This window comes from Pecten maximus, chromosome 10 (genome assembly GCF_902652985.1).
Source record: "Pecten maximus chromosome 10, xPecMax1.1, whole genome shotgun sequence".
NCBI classification, from domain to species: Eukaryota; Metazoa; Mollusca; class Bivalvia; order Pectinida; family Pectinidae; genus Pecten; species Pecten maximus.
In genome coordinates, this window is record NC_047024.1 from 8190404 (window position 1) to 8212901 (window position 22498).

At 35.5% G+C, this 22498-nt stretch overlaps 2 protein-coding genes across 2 annotated transcripts in view; one reads left to right on the plus strand and one right to left on the minus strand.

Annotated features, from left to right (window-relative positions):
* The window catches only part of LOC117336762 (cysteine--tRNA ligase, cytoplasmic-like), a 217028-nt gene that overhangs the window by 43773 nt on the left and 150757 nt on the right, over positions 1-22498 (plus strand). The window lies entirely within an intron of this gene.
* The window catches only part of LOC117336763, a 162154-nt gene that overhangs the window by 31518 nt on the left and 108138 nt on the right, over positions 1-22498 (minus strand). The window contains exon 3 of the mRNA XM_033897397.1: positions 9155-9261. Within this exon, the coding sequence (XP_033753288.1) occupies positions 9155-9261 (107 nt within the window). The remainder of the gene's footprint in view (positions 1-9154; positions 9262-22498) is intronic.

Genomic DNA, 22498 nt, shown 5'->3' on the forward strand with positions numbered 1-22498 from the left:
TTATCAAAATTAGTCCCTATGAAAGCAATTTTAACTTAGTACGTTCAAACACAGAAACTAATTGGTCATTAGCAAAGGTATTTAATTTACAATTAAAACATGCTGCATTTGCCTGATTCATTGAACAAAAAAAGAGCTTGAATGATTTTCAACAATACTGACAATTTTATCATTGTATCAGAAAACATGACACCAGTATTATTCCTATTAGAAATTCTACTAGCACCTGGGTCTGGAGATTGGTTGGAAGTCTTTCTCATTAATTTGATGCTTTGATCAGCAGTTCTTAGCTAAGGGCATTTTTATTCGGATCAGAAAGGTTCATCAACTTTGCCCTGAAGTATTTTCGGAACCATTGTCTGTTCCTAGCTTCAATGCTTGATTGAAATTGATTAGAGGAAGTTGAATGACTTTGTTGACAGCGGACAAAGGTCAGTTGCTGCCTTAGATACATAGAAGTCTTTCTACACTGTCCAGGAATCCATTTGATTGTGAATTAAAAATATTACATGAAGCAAATAATAACATTTATTTCAGTTTTATGGACCTGTCAATTTGTTTGTGAAAAAGAATTTTTTTTAATGTTCTATCATATTATAGCCATTCAGCTGATTATTAATTTTCTCAAAAGTGAAGACAACATATATATATCTTTATATATAACAGATGTTACACAATCTTATCTTGTAAAGAACCCCAATCTTTGTATAGACTCTACTGATGCTGTGTAAGACACACTCTACTGGTGCTGTGTAAGACACACTCTACTGATATTGTATAAGACACACTCTACTGGTGCTGTGTAAGACACACTCTACTGATACTGTGTAAGACACACTCTACTGATACTGTGTAAGACACACTCTACTGATACTGTGTAAGACACACTCTTCTGGCGCTGTGTAAGACACACTCTACTGATGCTCATGTGTAAGACACTCCCTACTGGTGCTGTGTAAGACACACTCTACTAATACTGTGTAAGACACACTCTATTGGTGCTGTGTAAGACAGACTCTACTGATACTGTGTAAGACACACTCTACTGGTGCTGTGTAAGACAGACTCTACTGATACTGTGTTAGACAGACTCTACTGATACTGTGTAAGACACACTCTACTGATACTGTGTAAGACACACTCTACTGATACTGTGTAAGACACACTCTACTAATACTGTATAAGACACACTCTACTGGTACTGTGTAAGACACACTCTTCTGGCGCTGTGTAAGACACACTCTACTGGTACTGTGTAAGACACACTCTACTGGTACTGTGTAAGACACACTCTTCTGGCGCTGTGTAAGACACACTCTACTGATGCTCATGTGTAAGACACTCCCTACTGGTCCTGTGTAAGACACACTCTACTGATACTGTGTAAGACACACTCTACTGGTGCTGTGTAAGACACACTCTACTGATATTGTATAAGACACACTCTACTGGTGCTGTGTAAGACACACTCTACTGGTGCTGTGTAAGACACACTCTACTGATACTGTGTAAGACACACTCTACTGGTACTGTGTAAGACACACTCTTCTGGCGCTGTGTAAGACACACTCTACTGATGCTCATGTGTAAGACACTCCCTACTGGTGCTGTGTAAGACACACTCTACTGATACTGTGTAAGACACACTCTACTGGTGCTGTGTAAGACACACTCTACTGGTGCTGTGTAAGACACACTCTACTGATACTGTGTAAGACACACTCTACTGATATTGTATAAGACACACTCTACTGGTGCTGTGTAAGACACACTCTACTGGTACTGTGTAAGACACACTCTACTGATACTGTGTAAGACACACTCTACTGGTGATGTGTAAGACACACTCTACTGGTACTGTGTAAGACACACTCTACTTGTGCTGTGTAAGACACACTCTACTGGTGCTGTGTAAGACAGGCTCTACTGATACTGTGTAAGACACACTCTACTGATATTGTATAAGACACACTCTACTGGTGCTGTGTAAGACACACTCTACTGGTGCTGTGTAAGACACACTCTACTGGTACTGTGTAAGACACACTCTACTGGTGCTGTGTAAGACACACTCTACTGGTACTGTGTAAGACACACTCTACTTGTGCTGTGTAAGACACACTCTACTGATGCTGTGTAAGACACACTCTACTGGTACTGTGTAAGACACACTCTACTGATGCTGTGTAAGACACACTCTACTGATACTGTGTAAGACACACTCTACTGGTGCTGTGTAAGACACACTCTACTAATACTGTATAAGACACACTCTACTGGTACTGTGTAAGACAGACTCTACTGATGCTGTGTTAGACAGACTCTACTGGTACTGTGTAAGACACACTCTACTGATACTGTGTTAGACAGACTCTACTGATGCTGTGTTAGACAGACTCTACTAATACTGTATAAGACACTCTACTGATACTGTGTAAGACACACTCTACTGGTGCTGTGTAAGACACACTCTACTGGTGCTGTGTAAGACAGGCTCTACTGGTGCTGTGTAAGACAGAGTAAGGCACACTTTGCTGATACTGTGTAAGACACTCTACTGGTGCTGTATAAGACATAAGTATGCTTCTACTTTCTGGTTAACTGCCAAATGTTAATATTATTATATTCTTTATATATTTTAAAAAAATTATATACTGGTGTTGCATATTTTTGAAAAAAATAAATTGTATATATAAATCTGTAGCATTATGCTTATGTACTATTTTCATATTTCCAAATAAGCTGAATAGCTGCCCCCTTTCTCTTGCTAATATGTATTTAAGGATATTTCATCCTTGAATCTATAACTTAAAGGCAAATGACTGATGGAAAGTCGGCTGTTTAACTTGCAAAGCATGCAAATTCAAGTATCTGCATGCTGTGTGTCACTTCATTGTGAAAATAGGACAAATTCCTTGATAGTTTATTTGTCGATGGGGATAATAGAATTAATATGGATGGATAATGGGAGTCAACAGCTGGGGGTTCTCTACTCGGTCCTCATACCCTGCCTCCCGAGGCCATGTTGGGAGACATAATGACAGCAGTGTCCAAATATTTGTCTTGGGTCTGATTAGGAGGCCATTATAGCCACATATAAAGTGATTTTTGAAGAGAATCTTGATGCTGTATTTGGGGTTGAACTGTGAACATATCTAATGCAGCAGTGCCTTGTAAATGAGGTAGTGGTGTTATATGTTCACACAAAAGAAGTCCTTGTTTCCCTGGAGGTCACAGTTTCCGAAGGTCTGAAAACTCTCCCTGATCCTTTCTACCTCCCAGTTTGGCTAGCAGACAATTAAGATAATGGACTGTGGATACCACTAACGCTAAACCAGGATGAATGGCCTGTAAAAATCATCAGGATGGCTGCAGCGACCAGTGGAATATTTTAAGAAAATTTCATAATAACTGTTAATTTTCTTTCCAATCAGAATAGTTTCATCCATTTAAAAACATTTTTTTTCTTCATTATTTTTTTGTTTTTATCACCTTTGGTAAAATCCTTTTCTAATGTATTTGGCAAAGAGCTTTTTCTTGGTTTAGCTGATTGGGCACTGTGACACTGTTTCGAAAGACCCGAAGGACTTAGAGTCTTGGAGGGATGCGATCACCTTTATTTCCTAAACATTTATTTCCTTTTTGACATAATGGAGAGAAAGAAAAGACAAAAATGTGGATAACAAGTGAACAACTCTATATAAAGGTCACAAAAAGGAATATAAAGGTCACATAAAGGAATATAAAGGTCACATAAAGGTCACAAAAAGGAATATAAAGGTCACAAAAAGGAATATAAAGGTCACATAAAGGTCACAAAAAGGAATATAAAGGTCACATAAAGGAATATAAAGGTCACAAAAAGGAATATAAAGGTCACAAAAAGGAATATAAAGGTCACAAAAAGGAATATAAAGGTCACATAAAGGTCACAAAAAGGAATATAAAGGTCACAAAAAGGAAAATAGTTTTCACAAATGTGCAGAAAACCAAGAACTTCACAAAATGTAAACCATTACACAAAATTGTAGATGGAAACTAGAAATATTTTACTGATTGTATTGGAATTTCAACAGAAATTATTGGTATACTTAATTGAATCATAAATTTTGTGATTTTGATTCCTAATAAAATATATTGATATGTATAAAATAAAGACTTGTCGTCTTGACTTGAGTTTTTCTGAGCAGTAATATATCTCGCACCAGTTTTTAATAAGGGTAATAATAAGGGTATTTACTTTTGATTAAGAAAGAAATATCTAAGTTAGTATGTAGATGTTTTTAACGTCTAGTGTACATGATAGTTTGTTACCATATGTAAAATAACCTACGTAATATACAAATGATCAATATGACAGCAAAGCAGGACAGATAATTTTTGGTGATTCATCTTTTTATCTGCCGATACATGGAGAACTGCTCAGATCAATACACCGTAGTAAATATGGATTTTCAGGAGGGGAATAATTAACTTAATATAAAGAAGGGCCAGTTATTTTAGCCCCAAGTGGTCAGCTAACATTCTGCTTCCTATTGAGATAAATACGTTATGAATATTTACTTGCAGCGATTGAAGGAGATAGGAATAAGTGCAGTATGGTTGATTTGTCTCGTTTGTCTGGTCAATGTGGCAGCTTATTACATTTGTTTATTGAAGGGAATCATTTGTGGTCAATTTGGGGATGATCTGTTTACAGTGAACTGGAAGTGAATCGGTTGCAGGGTTATCTTGTTAGTCTGCATATTTCAATTTTACAGGAAAAGTTGCTCAGCATAGAAAAAAAAAATGGAATAAAGAAATACTGTGATTCATTTATTGTAGTTGTTGAAATTTAATCATCTTAAAAAAAACTGGAATGGCTGAAGTGAACATCTATGTAATGAATGCCATAATAAGGTGAGTGGATTAGTTCATAACAATGTACAATGTACTTGTAAATTAAAAATCATTAAAATTCTATTAATGAAATGTAAATAAAAAAATATATTAGGGGAGAAAAGTGATTCGAGATTTTTATTCAGCTCATATATGTGCATGAAAATTTGATTACTGCAGCAAAAACCCTAAATTCCAAAGCGATATTTCGTAGAAAATTTGATATATGAAGGATGGACTGGGTTTTCTTTTCTCATTCATTATTATTTAGTCTCCATTAAGTGCTATCTCAGTACAATTACATCATATCACCGACAAATATCTAGTATTGCTGTATAAAAACCCGTACAATATGATGCAAAAATAGAGTCTAATCATCCAGTAATTGAAACATTGATGCATGGTGGCTTCATGTTGCTGTGATGTTTGATAAGTCACTGTATTACCGCCTGGATCAGGTTTGACAGCCACTGGTTTCGGCTGGCTGTTTTTTGTTTTATACTCCCTTAATGGACATCATTTGCTCTGGTTCCTTGGCCATTTCTGTTTGATTTTGTTATATACAAAATTTATTGATATCAACTGCAGTAGTTTTGCCATTTTTTTCTACGTAGATGAGACCAAACCAGTTTTGGTCATTTAGGTACTTGATGTATCGTCCCGTTTTTTATTTCATGTCCATTTTGTTGTTGGGGAAATGAAAAGTTTACGTCTCAGTGGGTTTGGTGAGAAGAGTTAGATATTGCTGATCGATATGCCAAAAATGAGATGCCATGATAATTTTATGAAAAGGTGTCTGAAGCATTCTGTATGGTTCTCGTCGACTTTTTTTTTTTGTCCACAATGATAGATTTTAATTTAAAACAAAATGAAATCTCGTTCCCCAGGGTACTATATGTATATTTCAGTGTGTACAATACACTTTCTAATTAATTTGTGTGATTGAAGATTGCAGCTCCTGTAGGCTTCTCACGGTTGCGGTAGCTGAATACGTAAACTGTCCAAAGGGAAGGCAGTATCGATGTCGGAAAGAAACGGAGCATTTCTATTGGTATGTTCCACTATCTGGGGAACCATCTGCTTTTAGCAGTGAAAGCTTCCTAAAGTGTGAAACGCCATTCAGACTTAGTTTTAGCAAGTGTGAAAGCAAGCTAAATGGGCTATTGTCATGCTATGGTTGGCTTAGAGAAACACATTAAGATTTTACAAAATAAAAATGTTTAATACTTATTGACTGAAACATAATCTACCAAAAGAAAAGTTACATAGGTGAAAAACAACTTTGTTTTATCTGCAATTTCATTCATTAAAGGGAACTTCTCTCAGGACTAACTTTTTCTGGAGTTCAATGAGAAGGATTTGAGTTGATTCCATTTCAATGATATAATCTTAATTATATCATACGTCCTAGCTTACAGAGATAGTCATTGTAACAACTATGCTGATAGCATCACATTTTGACTCCAGTTCTTAACAGTTATTTCTCATGGAAAGAAGGAAAAGATTTCCAAAGAAATCAACCTCCATTGATGTAGTTTTCACTTCTTTTTATAAGAATACCTACTTGTTCTTAAAAATATCGGGTTTTTAAAAACTTGAAGCAGTGCAATATTCTGATTATATAGTCCTCCATTATTTCTTTTCTAAATTAATCTAAAAATCTTATTAATATTCAAATACTCATCAGTTTCAGAACTTTCTTTTAAAATTAGTTATATAATCAGAAATATGAGATTCAGTTTTTATAAATGAAAAAAATAAATCACTGCAATAAAAATGGTTAACATTTTCTCTGGTAATTATGGTTTACTGCTAAAAAATTCAAATTACATAATGTTGTAAGAAGAACTAGAATTAAAGTAATATAAAAAAACAGCCATAGCTGGAAGGAAACAAGCTTCTCAGTGACTCGTTTGTGTAATTTCCCAGAAAATCAGTAAAACTCTTGATTAAAATGTAAATTTTTCTACAGGCTATTTTCATGGATATTTTCTGAAGCAGTTGGAGCAGAAAATTCAATTTGAGAGATTGCTTGATAGAGAGAAGGCCACTAGATGTTCTACAACAGTAGCTGGAAAATTTCTCTGATAAACAAATATTTGTCTGAGTGGAGATGTATCAAAATTTGATTTTCTTAATTTTATTTATGAAATTTCTTGTAAAATTACACAAGAGCAGCACTGGTTTTTAGATTAATAAGTTAGGCAACTGTTGTGCTACTAATTGTATCTGGGGCTCTACATCCAAAGTTAGGTGACTGATGTGCTACTAATTGTATCTGGGGCTCTATATCCTAAGTTAGGTGACTGATGTGCTACTAATTGTATCCTGGACTCTCTATCCTAAGTTAGGTGACTGATGTGCTACTAATTGTATCCTGGACTCTCTATCCTAAGTTAGGTGACTGATGTGCTACTAATTGTATCCTGGACTCTCTATCCTAAGTTAGGTGACTGATGTGCTACTAATTGTATCCTGGACTCTCTATCCTAAGTTAGGTGACTGATGTGCTACTAATTGTATCCTGGACTCTCTATCCTAAGTTAGGTGACTGATGTGCTACTAATTGTATCCTGGACTCTCTATCCTAAGTTAGGTGACTGATGTGCTACTAATTGTATCCTGGACTCTCTATCCTAAGTTAGGTGACTGATGTGCTACTAATTGTATCCTGGACTCTCTATCCTAAGTTAGGTGACTGATGTGCTACTAATTGTATCCTGGACTCTCTATCCTAAGTTAGGTGACTGATGTGCTACTAATTGTATCCTGGACTCTCTATCCTAAGTTAGGTGACTGATGTGCTACTAATTGTATCCTGGACTCTCTATCCTAAGTTAGGTGACTGATGTGCTACTAATTGTATCCTGGACTCTCTATCCTAAGTTAGGTGACTGATCTGGGGCTCTACATCCATTCCTTTAGTTTAGCCGTAGTAGTTATACTCCTGGCCTCATACCTGGGAAGCCTAAAGACCAGGTAATAATGAATGGATTCTAATAACCTAGAAAAGTTCATAGCAATCTCATCAGAGTAGTGATGAAATATGGATCACAGTTGAACTCTGAATAATTTTCTAATCAACATGTTGATTTAAAATAGGGATACATTTCACCGTTTGAGACTGATGGAAAAGAAATCTCCAAACAATGAGTGGAGGTATTGGGTAATGACTAATGGAACACTTGGAAAATTAGAAAGAGTTTTTAAACAAATTTGTTCAACAGACATGATGAGTTTTATCAGAAGATGTAAAATTTAGATAGATAAATAAATAATTCAAATACTAGTATAGTTAATGAGTAAATCTGGCATTTTTGGACAGGGTGAAATATTGGTACACTTCCTGGATATAAACACATCTGTAATGAGAGAAGTGGGTGTTTACTGGTGCCAAGGAATGGACAATGTATCATCGCCTGGAACATCTGCAGACAGTGTTATCTCTACACTCTAGGTCAACACAACAGCATAGAGAGGGCAAATTAATTACACAAAGATGAGTTTAAATATCAAGAGATCTGGACAAATGTAAATAGGCATAGATCATGTCAGGTTGAGAGTTGTCCATCACATACGACTAAAGCACCTGCTCAGATCTTCTTGTCTAGTCCATCATCAGGATGGGCAATGTTTTTGTAGTTTCTATAGGAGACATGTGTTGGTGATATGACTGTCCATCAAAGCAATGACCAGACTTCAATAATGTATGATTAGATCAGACTCAGATTGGCTAATTCTTTGTATTATTGATATAAGGACCACTTACGCAGGAGATGTCTTTTCCTGAGTAATATCCGCCATTGCAAGAATGACTTTATCTCAAGTCTATATGGTATATATAGTAGAAGAAAACAGATTTCCAATCATTGATGATGTTTATAACATTGATAGAACACCTGTTTGAGTTAGATCAGTTTGTAATCTAGGTGTGGTAGAACTTAACTTCTTTAATCATAGAATCTTAATTGCTGAAGAACATTTTTTAGCCTTCTCAACAGTCAACTTCAGCTAATTTTATCCCTTAATGTTATGATGAATTCTTGATAGAATTCAGTCAAGTGTGTGCTTCTTAGTGGTGTATACACCCTTAATACATACACAGGATCCTCTAAAGTCTAGTGTATGTTACCTAGTGGTGTATACACCCTTAACACATACACAGGATCCTCTAAAGTCTAGTGTATGTTACCTAGTGGTGTACCCCTAATACATATATAAAGGATTGGCAATTGTTGATTTTTATATCCCAGAAAATGGTTTCTGTGAGCCTTACCATTGCTTGTATGCCGGCTATCCACCCATTAAGGTCGTAAATTGGAAGTGCTTTTGTATCATCCTGTTGCTTGTACAGAAAACCATGGTATTTGCTGACAGAATTTGCTGAAAATAAAACAAAACAGAAATGAAAATATTTCCTGTGAAATTTAAGCAATCTATAAAAGTAACTATAGCATCTCAAATTGCAGGTCTACTATCATCATCAAGGAGGAAATAACAGTGATGAACAGCTGCTTCTTTAGGTTACAGAACAATCAGTCCTAGGTCTGAGACAGAGGCATAAGTTATATGATGTAACTAATCAAATCTTTTCAGTAACTTCATGTCAAAAAACATTCAGTTTGTTGATTTGTGGCTGTAATAATCTTTTACACAAGAAAATATATAATCAGTGATGAAAAAAAAAACTTAAGTGCAGTATCGTCTCGGTGATAAAGCATCTAAGTGATCATGTTAGAAATGCTTGAGGCCAACAAGCTCCATTACGATTTAGATTAAAGGCAGTTTATGTCCATATATGGTCACAAGGTGGGAAGCTAATAGCTATTTTGTAGATTTTTCATTAAATTCAGGTCTCTAAGGATAATGGCAGGGCCAGATACTGACCTATCAGTGCTGGTACTCAACTAATTGAGATGCACTTTACTCTGCCCTAATGGAGCAAGTGTAAATGGTTCTTGCAACAACACTAAGGAAAATTACTGAAAAAATGGTGAAAAAATCTTTATTGTAGTTTTCTACCTTTGACCTGTTATATCTATCTCCTTAAGGAGTTCTCAAGATGTTCTAGCAAATACAGTTAGCATATATCAGGCCTGGAAAAGCATGCACATAGCCACACCACATGCACATTTTACAGAGACTAAGTAGATTGTGTTCATCTAATATTGATAAGAGCTATGGTGGTATACAGAATATTTCCCCACCACCTGGCTACACGTAGCTGATTCCAATACCTTGTTGTCTACACTAATCGTTTGTCACTCCTCTCAACTTTTCAGTTCTTTGCCTGTGAAAAGCTTTTAAGGCCAAGGAAGAATTAAAAGGAACAAATTTGAAATTTTTCGGAGACAATTTGAAGGATATCCTATGGGTTTGACAATAAAGGTGTATATGTAGACTTTCTCTGTCTAATTAGAAATCCCTAGGACATACGCATCCTCTCTGGCTTATCACCATGGTGACTAATATTTCTCAGAACATGGTAATATAAACTTGTATTTTATGCTTCCAGCAACAAATGCAATCAAGGTAATACAAAAAAAAATATTAGAAAGAGCAAAATAATATCCTATACTTCTGGTGAAATTGTAGCTTACTTGTCGTATGATTAGAAAACAGCAAGGAAAGAAAATCCTTCTCTCTCTAGTGGATGGAAAATAACCGACATTTACAGCTAATTGTGAGAGGGAATATTTTTTATCTTCAAAATGACTGTTTGATCTGTTCATTGGAATTGATCATTACAGCCTTGCGAAACATTTTAGATAGACTTGATGTTTGTGTTGTAATGTTCCCTAGGAGAAAGAAAAAGATGTTATCTGAGTGAGCGTCCTCTCCTGGGTCCCCTCCTCACAGTTATATTGAATTACAAAGATGTGTTTTCTATAAATATTTATGTTTGTTACTAAATCTTTCCTACACTTGTTGTGTGGCGCTGACTGTGAGACATCTCCCTGGAGATGGAGGGCCTCTATAATACTATCACGGTAAACTAGCTGACACCATAGTTTTCTTGTTCTCCTCCTATAAGATGGCTGGAAAATACAGGCCAAAAATGTCTTACGAGACACAGAGAAATCAAAATGGCCAATCTCATTGTTTGCCTACATCTAGATAGAGACCCCCTTGATAATTTGTTTAATTGTTTGAGCTGATGAATGGACACAGTTTGAAATTGTCTTCTGCTGTAAATGTTACTTTGTTAAACGTTTATCTTACCTTCTGATAAACCTACCTTAAATGTTCTACTCGGTTCCATACATAATCATCTAATTGTTTCTTTTGTGTCGTTTAGTTTAAGCGGTATGTCAGAGCTTTTAATTACATTTGTACAATATAGAGGAGTTCAGGATGATAACTTAGTGTGGAGTTAGGATGACATTTGCAGTATCTGGATATGAACAAGTCAGAGAAGTTCAGGATGATACTGCGGTAGAAGTCATAGCTAGCTTCACATGGGGGAGTTCAGGATGGCATGGCAGTTGTTAATGTTTATGTATGTAAAGGATGGAGGAGTCCAGAATGACATGGGAGTGTATGTCATTGATCCTTAATGTATGTTTTGGAGGAGTCCAGAATGACATGAGAGTGTATGCCATTGATCCTAAATGTATGTTTTGGAGGAGTCCAGAATGACATGACAGTGTATGCCATTGATCCTAAATGTATGTTTTGGAGGAGTCCAGAATGACATGAGAGTGTATGCCATTGATCCTAAATGTATGTTTTGGAGGAGTCCAGAATGACATGACAGTGTATGCCATTGATCCTAAATGTATGTTTTGGAGGAGTCCAGAATGACATGACAGTGTATGCCATTGATCCTAAATGTATGTTTTGGAGGAGTCCAGAATGACATGAGAGTGTATGTCATTGATCCTTAATGTATGTTTTGGAGGAGTCCAGAATGACATGAGAGTGTATGTACATGATGTCATTGATCCTAAATGTAAAGTATTGGAGGAGTTCAGAAAAGGATGGAATCTTAGGTCCATATCATACCCAGCTTTTCTATGGTGATGGGTGCTGTACAGTACATAAAGTACACTTGGCTTTCATATTTCTCAAAAATAGACCGACAATGTCCGTTCAGGCTGACAAAACTGATTAAAACAAGTTGATATGCCTCAATCAATAATTGTTGCAAAATCAGTTTTATCAAAATAAACAAAGTTTATTTTTTAAGTTGATAAATACAATTGTTTGATATCAATACACACAGATCTTCACACCCGAGTTTTACAACAGTCTACATGATTACACACCATATGTACCGAACGCAATGTGTTGTAGATTATCACTAGTCATCATACCTATTTTTAAAATTGTTTGTAAACAGTTATTTTGAACATGTGATAGTGCCTGGAGGTGCGAAGAGCATGACGATGACGAAGGATGACTTCATCTCTCATGATAACGCCACCATTACCTGTAATCACAGGGGACCTCCTCCACTGGGGATCTCGAGGATCTCCTCTAAATCATTATCCATGCAAAAGACCATTATCTATATAGCAATCAAATTTGGTGTTGTTCAATACAAGTGTTCCCAGAATGGACACATTGATTTCAGTATAGAAAATAAGGTATTTAAATTGTTAAAATTATACATATATACAAAAGAAGTACTAGAGTAAAAAATTATTTTCAAATCTGTTTTAGTAATTACGAAAAATGAAGCTTAAAAATTGTCTCATAATTTGGATATTTAAAGGTATCTTCACTTTTGATAGATGTCAATGGTTTAATTTTACATGAACTACATTATATTGAAATAACTTTATTGATTATCACCTAGCTGATTATATTGATATAACTTTATTGATTATCACCTAGCTGATTATATTGATATAACTTTATTGATTATCACCTAGCTGATTATATTGATATAACTTTATTGATTATCACCTAGCTGATTATATTGATATAACTTTATTGATTATCACCTAGCTGATTATATTGATATAACTTTATTGATTATCACCTAGCTGATTATATTGATATAACTTTATTGATTATCACCTAGCTGCCATACATTTTGATTAAAGTCATTATTAGAATTAGAATTTTTTTCATTCCCAAAAAGAGCAATTAAATAATGTGATGAATTAATGTGTCAGTAAATTACAGAATCAACAAAGAGGAATATTTACCATGATCATCTATAGCTTAATGTAACTATCCATATAAAAGAGATGAAGCCACAGTGTGAACCCTATACTCTCAGTTTAATCTCAATTCCCACCTCACCCATTATGAACCTTCACAGAGATCATTTGACAAGCATGCAATGATTTATAGCAAAATTGATATATATATTCTCTGAAATTCTGTATCAGTTTTTGAAACACTGCCTGCTTATGCCATTTTGAGTAAATTAATTGATCAATGGCAACCAAATTCATTTCCGTTATATTCTCGTGTTTTAATTTCCTATTGAGCTGTTGTATATACAGGAAAGCTAGCTCATTATAACATGTTTCGGTCCGACTCTACTGATTAAAATCTTCGAAAATATATACAGATGTATACGAAATACTGTGTTACATACAAAAAGAAAACCATTTGAAAGCCTTCCTAACGGTGAAAAGGACAAAAATAAAACATGAAAGGCTTTCCTATGATAGAAACTCAGAAAATAGCACATGATGTTTGATTCCTTCATAAAACCTAAAAAAATACCCGAGGAATATTGAGGATAACCTGGAATCGTGTGACAATGTATCTGTAAAGTAAATTCTATAGATGGTAGAGAGATCTTTAACAGTGGTAAAACCTCTGTAGATTTGCACTGTTAGGCCAGGGTTCATATAAACTCTTAATCTGTGGCTAAGAAAAGGAATTAGAAAGTTGCCGTAAAGAACAGCCTGAAAAGTGATGTTGAAGCTCTATTTAAGTCACAGCAGCACCAGAATGGGATGCTGTGGTTCTTCTCTACCTCTGTCACAATGTTGGGCTCATGCCTTCTGTGTATTTTCAGCAGGCGAGCCATTCATACTTTCCTCAATTTCCTATCTTATAGCAGTTTGTATAGAATTTTATTCTGGATGAACAGCTCCATAAAACAGTTGGTAAACGTTAGGGTAATATTTCTGTATTTGTATAATAAATGTGTTTGTATGTATTCAAAGATTTTGGAATTTGTGTAGGAACAAATTGTAAATCTTCAACTGCTATAGAGCAGAAAAATTGGTAGAAAAAGTTGCTTTGTAAGTTTCGTAAAAATCAATATGATTCTCCTATAGAAACATGAACATCGCTGTATATGGAAAATGGTCATTGTCCAGTGTCTAATCTGTTTCTTAAGAAAACAGACAAAAGAGTTTTGTGAAAATGAAATAAAAACATGACCAGGATGTAAATAGGAGCACAAGGGAGTCTGGATTTCTCCATTGTGACCAAGACAAGTGTCTCTCTGATTTACGTGTTTCTCCAGAGTATGGATACAACCCGCCATTTGCAATAACACGTACACTATGCATTACATGGCAATTACACCAGGGCATATACATCCAGGAAGTCTGTTTCACAATGCTTTTGAAAACTGTATATAAATTGCTAATTATCACTAAGGCTTTGCTGCATACAACAGAAGAAACAATAACTGCCTATCTATGTTTGATACTGTATATTACAACTTGAATGCAATTGTTGAAAATTAAATAATGTTTTTAAGTATTGCCAACAATGGTTTCAAATAAGTATTATAAAGATTATAATTATAAGTATAAAGTCCTGAATTTAATATTGTTATAAGATTATATACTACAGTAATACATTGTCTGGTATGGAGATTTTTTTTATAGTTTTCTATACCATTGTGTATTTCTGATGATGTGTGTGTACTTTTAAATATTTTTTTTTATTTATTGTTACCAAATATTGTTGACTAGAAAGATTTATCGACCTTTCTAGCATATTGATTTCCAGTAATCATTATAACCCGACTGTATAGTTTACTGTGTTGTGGCTACATCGTATGCAATTACAAGCATTATTGTGAACCTGATGATATTATCACGACCACCTGGGGATACCGTAGTTATATGGTAATATTTCTGACAAACTTTCACTATCATTTGTTATACTGATACCAGGATGATTTCAGAAATTCGTCCAAAAAAAAAAAAAAAAAAAATTAAAAAAATATAAATAAAGGATAAGTTTCATTTTTGATATTGATTGTTTTATACACTTGCTGGTTTCATATGATTATATATCTGTAATCATGTAGAGTTGATAGAGGTCAGTTGTACAGTATCGGTGATCAGAGATGAAAAGTTAATGATTTGAAATACACTTCCAATCAAATGTCACATTTATATATCATTATTAGAGATTAATTCTATATTGATATTTATTCTCTCTGTTTTGGAGGAATCAAATCTTGAGCCTGTAGTTCCTTTTAGTTGCCAGTTGTCCAGTACACTTGATCAGACTAAAACTAAAGCAAGCAGTAATGAACACAGACACTGCCATTGAGAAGATCGTTAGATTTTATTCGCTGTTTTAAGAGTTTCATTCCTTTCCCTCAGTATCAATTTGAACAAAAAAATCTCAGTGATTGTGATTGGGAACAATTAAACGAAAGTAAAGGATGAATGAATTTGTCCAATTCTTTTCTAGTGAATTCTGGTTACCTTGAGAGGTATTTGTTAAACTGTAATTATCTCTGAGACGTAGTTTGATTATAGATATTTTAACAGTGGATTTGTTTTAGCTTGACTGTGGGTTGTACTGACGATTACATAGTCACAGTTGTTAGGGATTTCACCAGATGCAATATATATATCAAATTATAATGAAGAGACATTTATTTTGATTGTGCCTTTTTAATTGTGAGGAAATTGTCAATCCTTCTATGGGAGAGCACTTGGCAGGGGACATTACTCTGGTTAATTTAAACTGTTCATCAAGGGTTCGCATTAACCAATCAGAGGAGAGATATACCTGAGATTCCGTCATTAATTTTGATACCAAATCCCTCGTTTAAACATATAAATTCTGATTTCAAACTGGTTTGCATCAAGGGAGAATAGATTTACATTATTTGAAGGAAGAAACTATTGATTTGATTAAGGTTGCAGATTTAACACAGCGCCCCTATGTCATATGCATAAAAGGATTACAATGGCGGTAACAGGTAGCTGTCGAGAGCTATTTGACTACAAATTGTTGTAAATCTGACTACAAATTGTGCCCCGTTTGAAAATAAATTGTATTAAAAAGCCATAAATATAGTCACTTAATGCAGCCCTCCAAAACAGTTGGAAAATTTACAAAAAACAGTCAGGTAAGCTATGAAAACAGTAGGATACCAGAAAAGTTGGGTAATCCACAAAAAAAAGTCAGGTAAGCTATGAAAACATTAGGATGCCAGAAAAGTTGGGTAATCCACAAAAAACAGTCAGGTAAGCTATGAAAAAAGTAGGATGCCAGAAAAATTTGGTAATCTATAAAAAGGTTGAAAACCAAGTAATGCACCAAAATGATGGTGATGTGTAAAAACAGTAAGGTTAAAGTGGTACTGGTAAGGTGATTTACAAAGTTCTCACCAAAACAATGAATAATTTACCCAAAACAGTTAGGTAATTAATCTCCCTAGACAGTGGACGATCTTTTTGACTCACAGCTTGTTCCAGGACCTGAACTGTGTTTGACACTGAAGAACCGTTTGTCCTGAGTGTCATAATAGAGACTGTTAGATCCAATTTGTTTGAAACTGTCGCCTGGTTTTGTGACCTTGACCTGATGACCTTATTGTATTTCTCCTGTATTTGTGAGCCATTAACACTGAATTGTGATTCTATTAGTTTTCTATAATTAAAGACAAAATACAGTGTTAATTATGCAGTGCCATTATAACCGGATTAAGTTGTGCAGCCCTGACCTGCTGGGAGAGACGCCATGTGACTGATCGTATTAAAGAGTATATAATTCCTTTCTGTTAAAAATTTCTGCCTTAATTTTTTATTACTAAATAACAAATTCCTGTTCTCTACTTCATCATCTCAATCTTCAAATAGCTGTCTCCTTAACTTAAGATTTGTTGATGATATTTTAAGTAGTTTCCTGTATGTGTTCGAGTAAGTACAGATTTTATGATGCAATACTTCACTTTATCAGTTATGCTCCTTCTCTCTCATGAAAAATATACATTTATAGATTCCTGTCACTGTTTTGCAGACATTATCTCAGAAAGAAATCTTTTTTGACAACTGTTTATCATTAAATTGTATAAATTGTGTACTTGTACTTACAGGGTAATTATATAATTATAACTGAGGATTATCGTACATTCCTGGATATCACCGAGAGTACCCTGAAATATTTATGTGTCTATTTCATTAAGAAGACCACCAATTAAGACCTATATCTGTAGGAACTAAATTAAAGAATTATGTAAAATCTGTCTTCTGCCTAATCCAAAGTAAATTGTAGAGCATTAATTACATGGCAAGGATTCAAAACAGAAAAACCTCTTCTTCTTAAACACATGGAAAAATGTTTATGATGTTTAGAGAATAAATCAGAAGTGTTTTAATTGAAAGCTTCAAGATACATGTTCTGTCAAGGGTATATCCACTGTTGCTTGGCAACCAATGCAGTTTTTTTTTTTTTTTTTTTGACTATGGAAATGCAATTTAAATCTGCAAGCAGTCTAAGTTAAACAGGATCAACAGGATGAAATGCAATAAATATACATATGTACGTAGATATGTACATACGCACGCGACAACATATACTTAAAATTTCCCACATTTTAACTTTCTGATTTGTTGAAAGTATGGGTTAATATTCATCTGCCATTATCATGATCAAGATTACTGAGCTGGTTAACATTTAACTGGGTGAGGTCACCATGTTAGTTTTCAAGCTAGATTCTATAGATATGGCCATCCCAATCTGTTGGAATGCCACAGCTACCAGGCTGATCAGCTCTACAATTATTTCCTTTTGTTTTACCACTGGGGATCATCTGATCAGGGCCAGCTCATATCCCTGTCATAAAGTTGTTTGGTTTTCCCTCTAATGACTTTCATTATTGAGGATGAGGATAATGGTTTAGTATATATATACCTGTACAGCGTACATTATAGAGGATGAGGATAATGGTTAAGTATATATATACCTGTACAGCGTACCTGTATCAATTTAATGACACATTAATAACACATCAGATCAGAACACATCATCACAACACAGCAACATCCAATCTGCTGGTCAGACAATCAGGAATATCGCTTACTATTATAACCATAATCTCTACAAAAATTGTAAAAATGTATTTTTCATTTAAATCCCTCAAATTTCAACATGTCCTACAGTATACTGAAGTGTATGTAGTACTTGGTTTGTTTCCTGCTATTACATGTAAATTTCTTTAGATTCAATATTGAAAAGTTCACAAAACCAGATTGTTTTAAAATTCAATTATGGTAATGAAATTTTGGAATGAGAGCTTTGTAAGCTGTACGTGTTTTTGTTGTATTTGTCAAGCAACATTAAATTTTGAACAAAATAACTACTTTATGAAATTAGTTGTTGTATGCAATTGCATAGATTAACTTGAACAATAAACTTAAATGCTTTATAAATATTTAAGATTCTCTTTAAAAAAAAACCAGATAACTTTTGTTCCTGAGAATGCTGTTGTTTGGATAAGACCTGTTTAAATAAATTTAATGTCTGTTTTTAAAGGTTATGCACTTTTTATCAGATCTAGCCTAAACATCCTAATTTGAATTACTAAGATATGCTTTTTTATCTTTTGGAAGTGCTCGTGGGAATATTTAAGAAAGGTTATCATGTTTGTGTGCATGCCTAGAGTCAGAAAGTTAGCCCTGTAGGGGGGAAATATATCCCTAGTGCATCACTTTGGATCATGCTTGTATTTCAGTTATTGAATCACAATTTTTAAATTTCATGGTTTTTGAATTTATTCTAACTTTCCCTGTATGCATTAACAGTACACCAGGAGCCATGGCCAATATAAACATGTACCTAAGGAGCGATGGCCAAATTCACTAAACTTAAATATCTTTATCAGTCGTTATTTAGCCAAACCCTTAGAATTATATCAACTTAAACAACTAAACTATGCATCATATTGAACTATTTCTAAAGGCTACTTTTTTGAGTGCTTGGGTCAAATACAATATTAAAACAGTTCTCCAACTTACACAATGTAATATATGTTCTGAAAATCTAACATACGTTTTTGATATGTTTTGCTGTTTTTTGCCTTCACTATATCGCAGACTTCAACCTCTCATGTTAACCTTAAAGCAGCGATACTTTGTGTTGGAGAGCCATAGGGCCTGGCACACTACATAAATGTGATGGTATATTATCATAGTTTTGGAATGAATATGTGTTGTCTTTATCATCAATATCTTGTTTGCTTGGGGAAAACATTTCTGTGATACAGATTTGATCTAAGTCCTCTAGGTGTTTGTACTCTGGCAGTATAATTAATCATTGTCATGCATATTTATAAACTGTTAGATTTTACCGAAGGATATGCATATTTCTACTATAATTAAATAATATGTCTGATTATTTAATAATGGCAGATATTACTAGGGGATGGGATTGTTTACAGTTGTAAGATTTTTGATAGGACATGTGTTTGTTCCCCACAAAATCAAATTACATGTCTGAGATCTCGTGATTACTGCAGAAGTGAATGTGTTTTTAAAGTTCAAAAGGTGACCAGTTTTGTTGTTCACCGTTTTACATACTAGATTGCTTTTTCACCTCTGCTGTTAGTGCTATTGGCAAAAATGTCGCTAAACTCTGAGAACACATGGACAAGATCAGTCCATTACTACGATCTCCTGATGGCTTTCAGCAAGTCTGATATTTGGTATGGAGTAGTTTCCCTTGCTGTAATCCCCGAAAGAGCACCGAGGTTTAGAAGTCAGCGGTAAAAAACGCACCCTTCTAAAATGAATTGATTGACTGTTACGAAAACCTTGGTGACTCCTCCTTTAACATCCAGGCCATTATATTTTTTAAACGAGTTGTTGAAGAAAGATGGTGCAATCTATTTTAACTCCAGTTTTAAGAGGCAAAAACGAAGAAGTTGATCTTGGAAGCAGGAACAAAGAGTCGTCTATTTAGGAACATTATTGAGAAAACACAATCACAACAGGCCCTTTCCCAAAGTTAAATTGGCTGTGTATTTGGAAATTCAATCAATTTGTATTGGTGTAATGGCTATTTTTTGGTGCTTTATTGAAGTGTCTGCGTGCAGCACATGCACAGAGACCCGCCAGCTACAAATTGTTATAAAACTCATGTAATTCATAACTAATTACTACCTACAAGTATGGGAAATCTAATCCATCACAATTTAGGTCACGCTGGTCATGATTTGTCATCTTGTCCATATAAATGATGAAAAAAAATCATCTTTTTTTGGCTCTTGATCTCAACTTCTTGCAGAAAATCGTTTTCTCAAGTTCATTATGAGAAAGAGAGGTAATAGATTAACGATCGTCTCTTCAGTGTCACAATTATTATAGCTTGTCACATCCTCATCACTGACATGTACATTATAGGGAAACTATTGCCATCTTACATAGCTATGTTATATAATTCGTTAATAGAACTAGTAATTACTTTAATTAACATTTTACAAGTAAACTGATTGTAAGTTTTTGAAGATTTGTCGTTGGTATGACAGTGTGATTTAGGTCGTGTAGATGGTTCTGTAGATTGTAGAACAGGAAGCAGAAATTTAGTAGAAGTAGAAATTTATTTAACCTTTTTATGGGTACAGATGGTTAATGTTTTACCAATTAGTTCAGGCTATTTCTGCCTTCAGCAAAATTGATTATGTTACAAATTAGTAAAAAGAGTTTATTTCAAATTCTATTTTGACTTTTTAATTAAAGCGTTTTCAAACTAGATACCTTTGCTGACTAATGTTTTCTTTAATTAATTAAGGTTAGCTCGTTTGTGTTACATGAATCCATCATCATGGTTACAGCACGACTACCTGTCTGTTGGTTCCAAACTTGGATTTAAGGCAGTAAAGCTGTAGTGTGTAAAGTCAGATGATTTTATATTTTAAGGAATGATCAGTAATATTCTACTGGTTCTTACATGTGGTGGTTCCTGTGTGGTGGTTCCTGTGTGGTGGTTCCTGTGTGGTGGTTACTATGTGGTGGTTCCTGTGTGGTGGTTACTATGTGGTGGTTCCTGTGTGGTGGTTACTATGTGGTGGTTCCTGTGTGGTGGTTACTATGTGGTGGTTTCTGTGGGGGTTCCTTTGTGAGGGTTCCTGTTTGGTGGTTCCTGTTTGGTGGTTTCTGTGTGGTGGTTACTATGTGGTGGTTCCTGTGTGGTGGTTACTATGTGGTGGTTCCTGTGTGGTGGTTACTATGTGGTGGTTCCTGTGTGGTGGTTACTATGTGGTGGTTCCTGTGTGGTGGTTACTATGTGGTGGTTCCTGTGTGGTGGTTACTATGTGGTGGTTCCTGTGTGGTGGTTACTATGTGGTGGTTCCTGTGTGGTGGTTTCTGTGGGGGTTCCTTTGTGAGGGTTCCTGTTTGGTGGTTCCTGTTTGGTGGTTTCTGTGTGGTGGTTACTATGTGGTGGTTCCTGTGTGGTGGTTACTATGTGGTGGTTCCTGTGTGGTGGTTACTATGTGGTGGTTCCTGTGTGGTGGTTTCTGTGGGGGTTCCTGTGTGAGGGTTCCTGTGTGGTGGTTACTATGTGGTGGTTCCTGTGTGGTGGTTACTATGTGGTGGTTCCTGTGTGGTGGTTACTATGTGGTGGTTCCTGTGTGGTGGTTACTATGTGGTGGTTCCTGTGTGGTGGTTACTATGTGGTGGTTCCTGTGTGGTGGTTACTATGTGGTGGTTCCTGTGTGGTGGTTACTATGTGGTGGTTCCTGTGTGGTGGTTACTATGTGGTGGTTCCTGTGTGGTGGTTACTATGTGGTGGTTCCTGTGTGGTGGTTACTATGTGGTGGTTCCTGTGTGGTGGTTACTATGTGGTGGTTCCTGTGTGGTGGTTACTATGTGGTGGTTCCTGTGTGGTGGTTACTATGTGGTGGTTCCTGTGTGGTGGTTACTATGTGGTGGTTCCTGTGTGGTGGTTACTATGTGGTGGTTCCTGTGTGGTGGTTACTATGTGGTGGTTCCTGTGTGGTGGTTTCCTGTTTGGTGGTTACTATGTGGTGGTTCCTGTGTGGTGGTTACTATGTGGTGGTTCCTGTGTGGTGGTTACTATGTGGTGGTTCCTGTGTGGTGGTTACTATGTGGTGGTTCCTGTGTGGTGGTTACTATGTGGTGGTTCCTGTGTGGTGGTTACTATGTGGTGGTTCCTGTGTGGTGGTTACTATGTGGTGGTTCCTGTGTGGTGGTTACTATGTGGTGGTTCCTGTGTGGTGGTTACTATGTGGTGGTTCCTGTGTGGTGGTTACTATGTGGTGGTTCCTGTGTGGTGGTTACTATGTGGTGGTTCCTGTGTGGTGGTTTCTGTGGGGGTTCCTGTGTGAGGGTTCCTGTTTGGTGGTTACTATGTGGTGGTTCCTGTGTGGTGGTTACTATGTGGTGGTTCCTGTGTGGTGGTTACTATGTGGTGGTTCCTGTGTGGTGGTTAC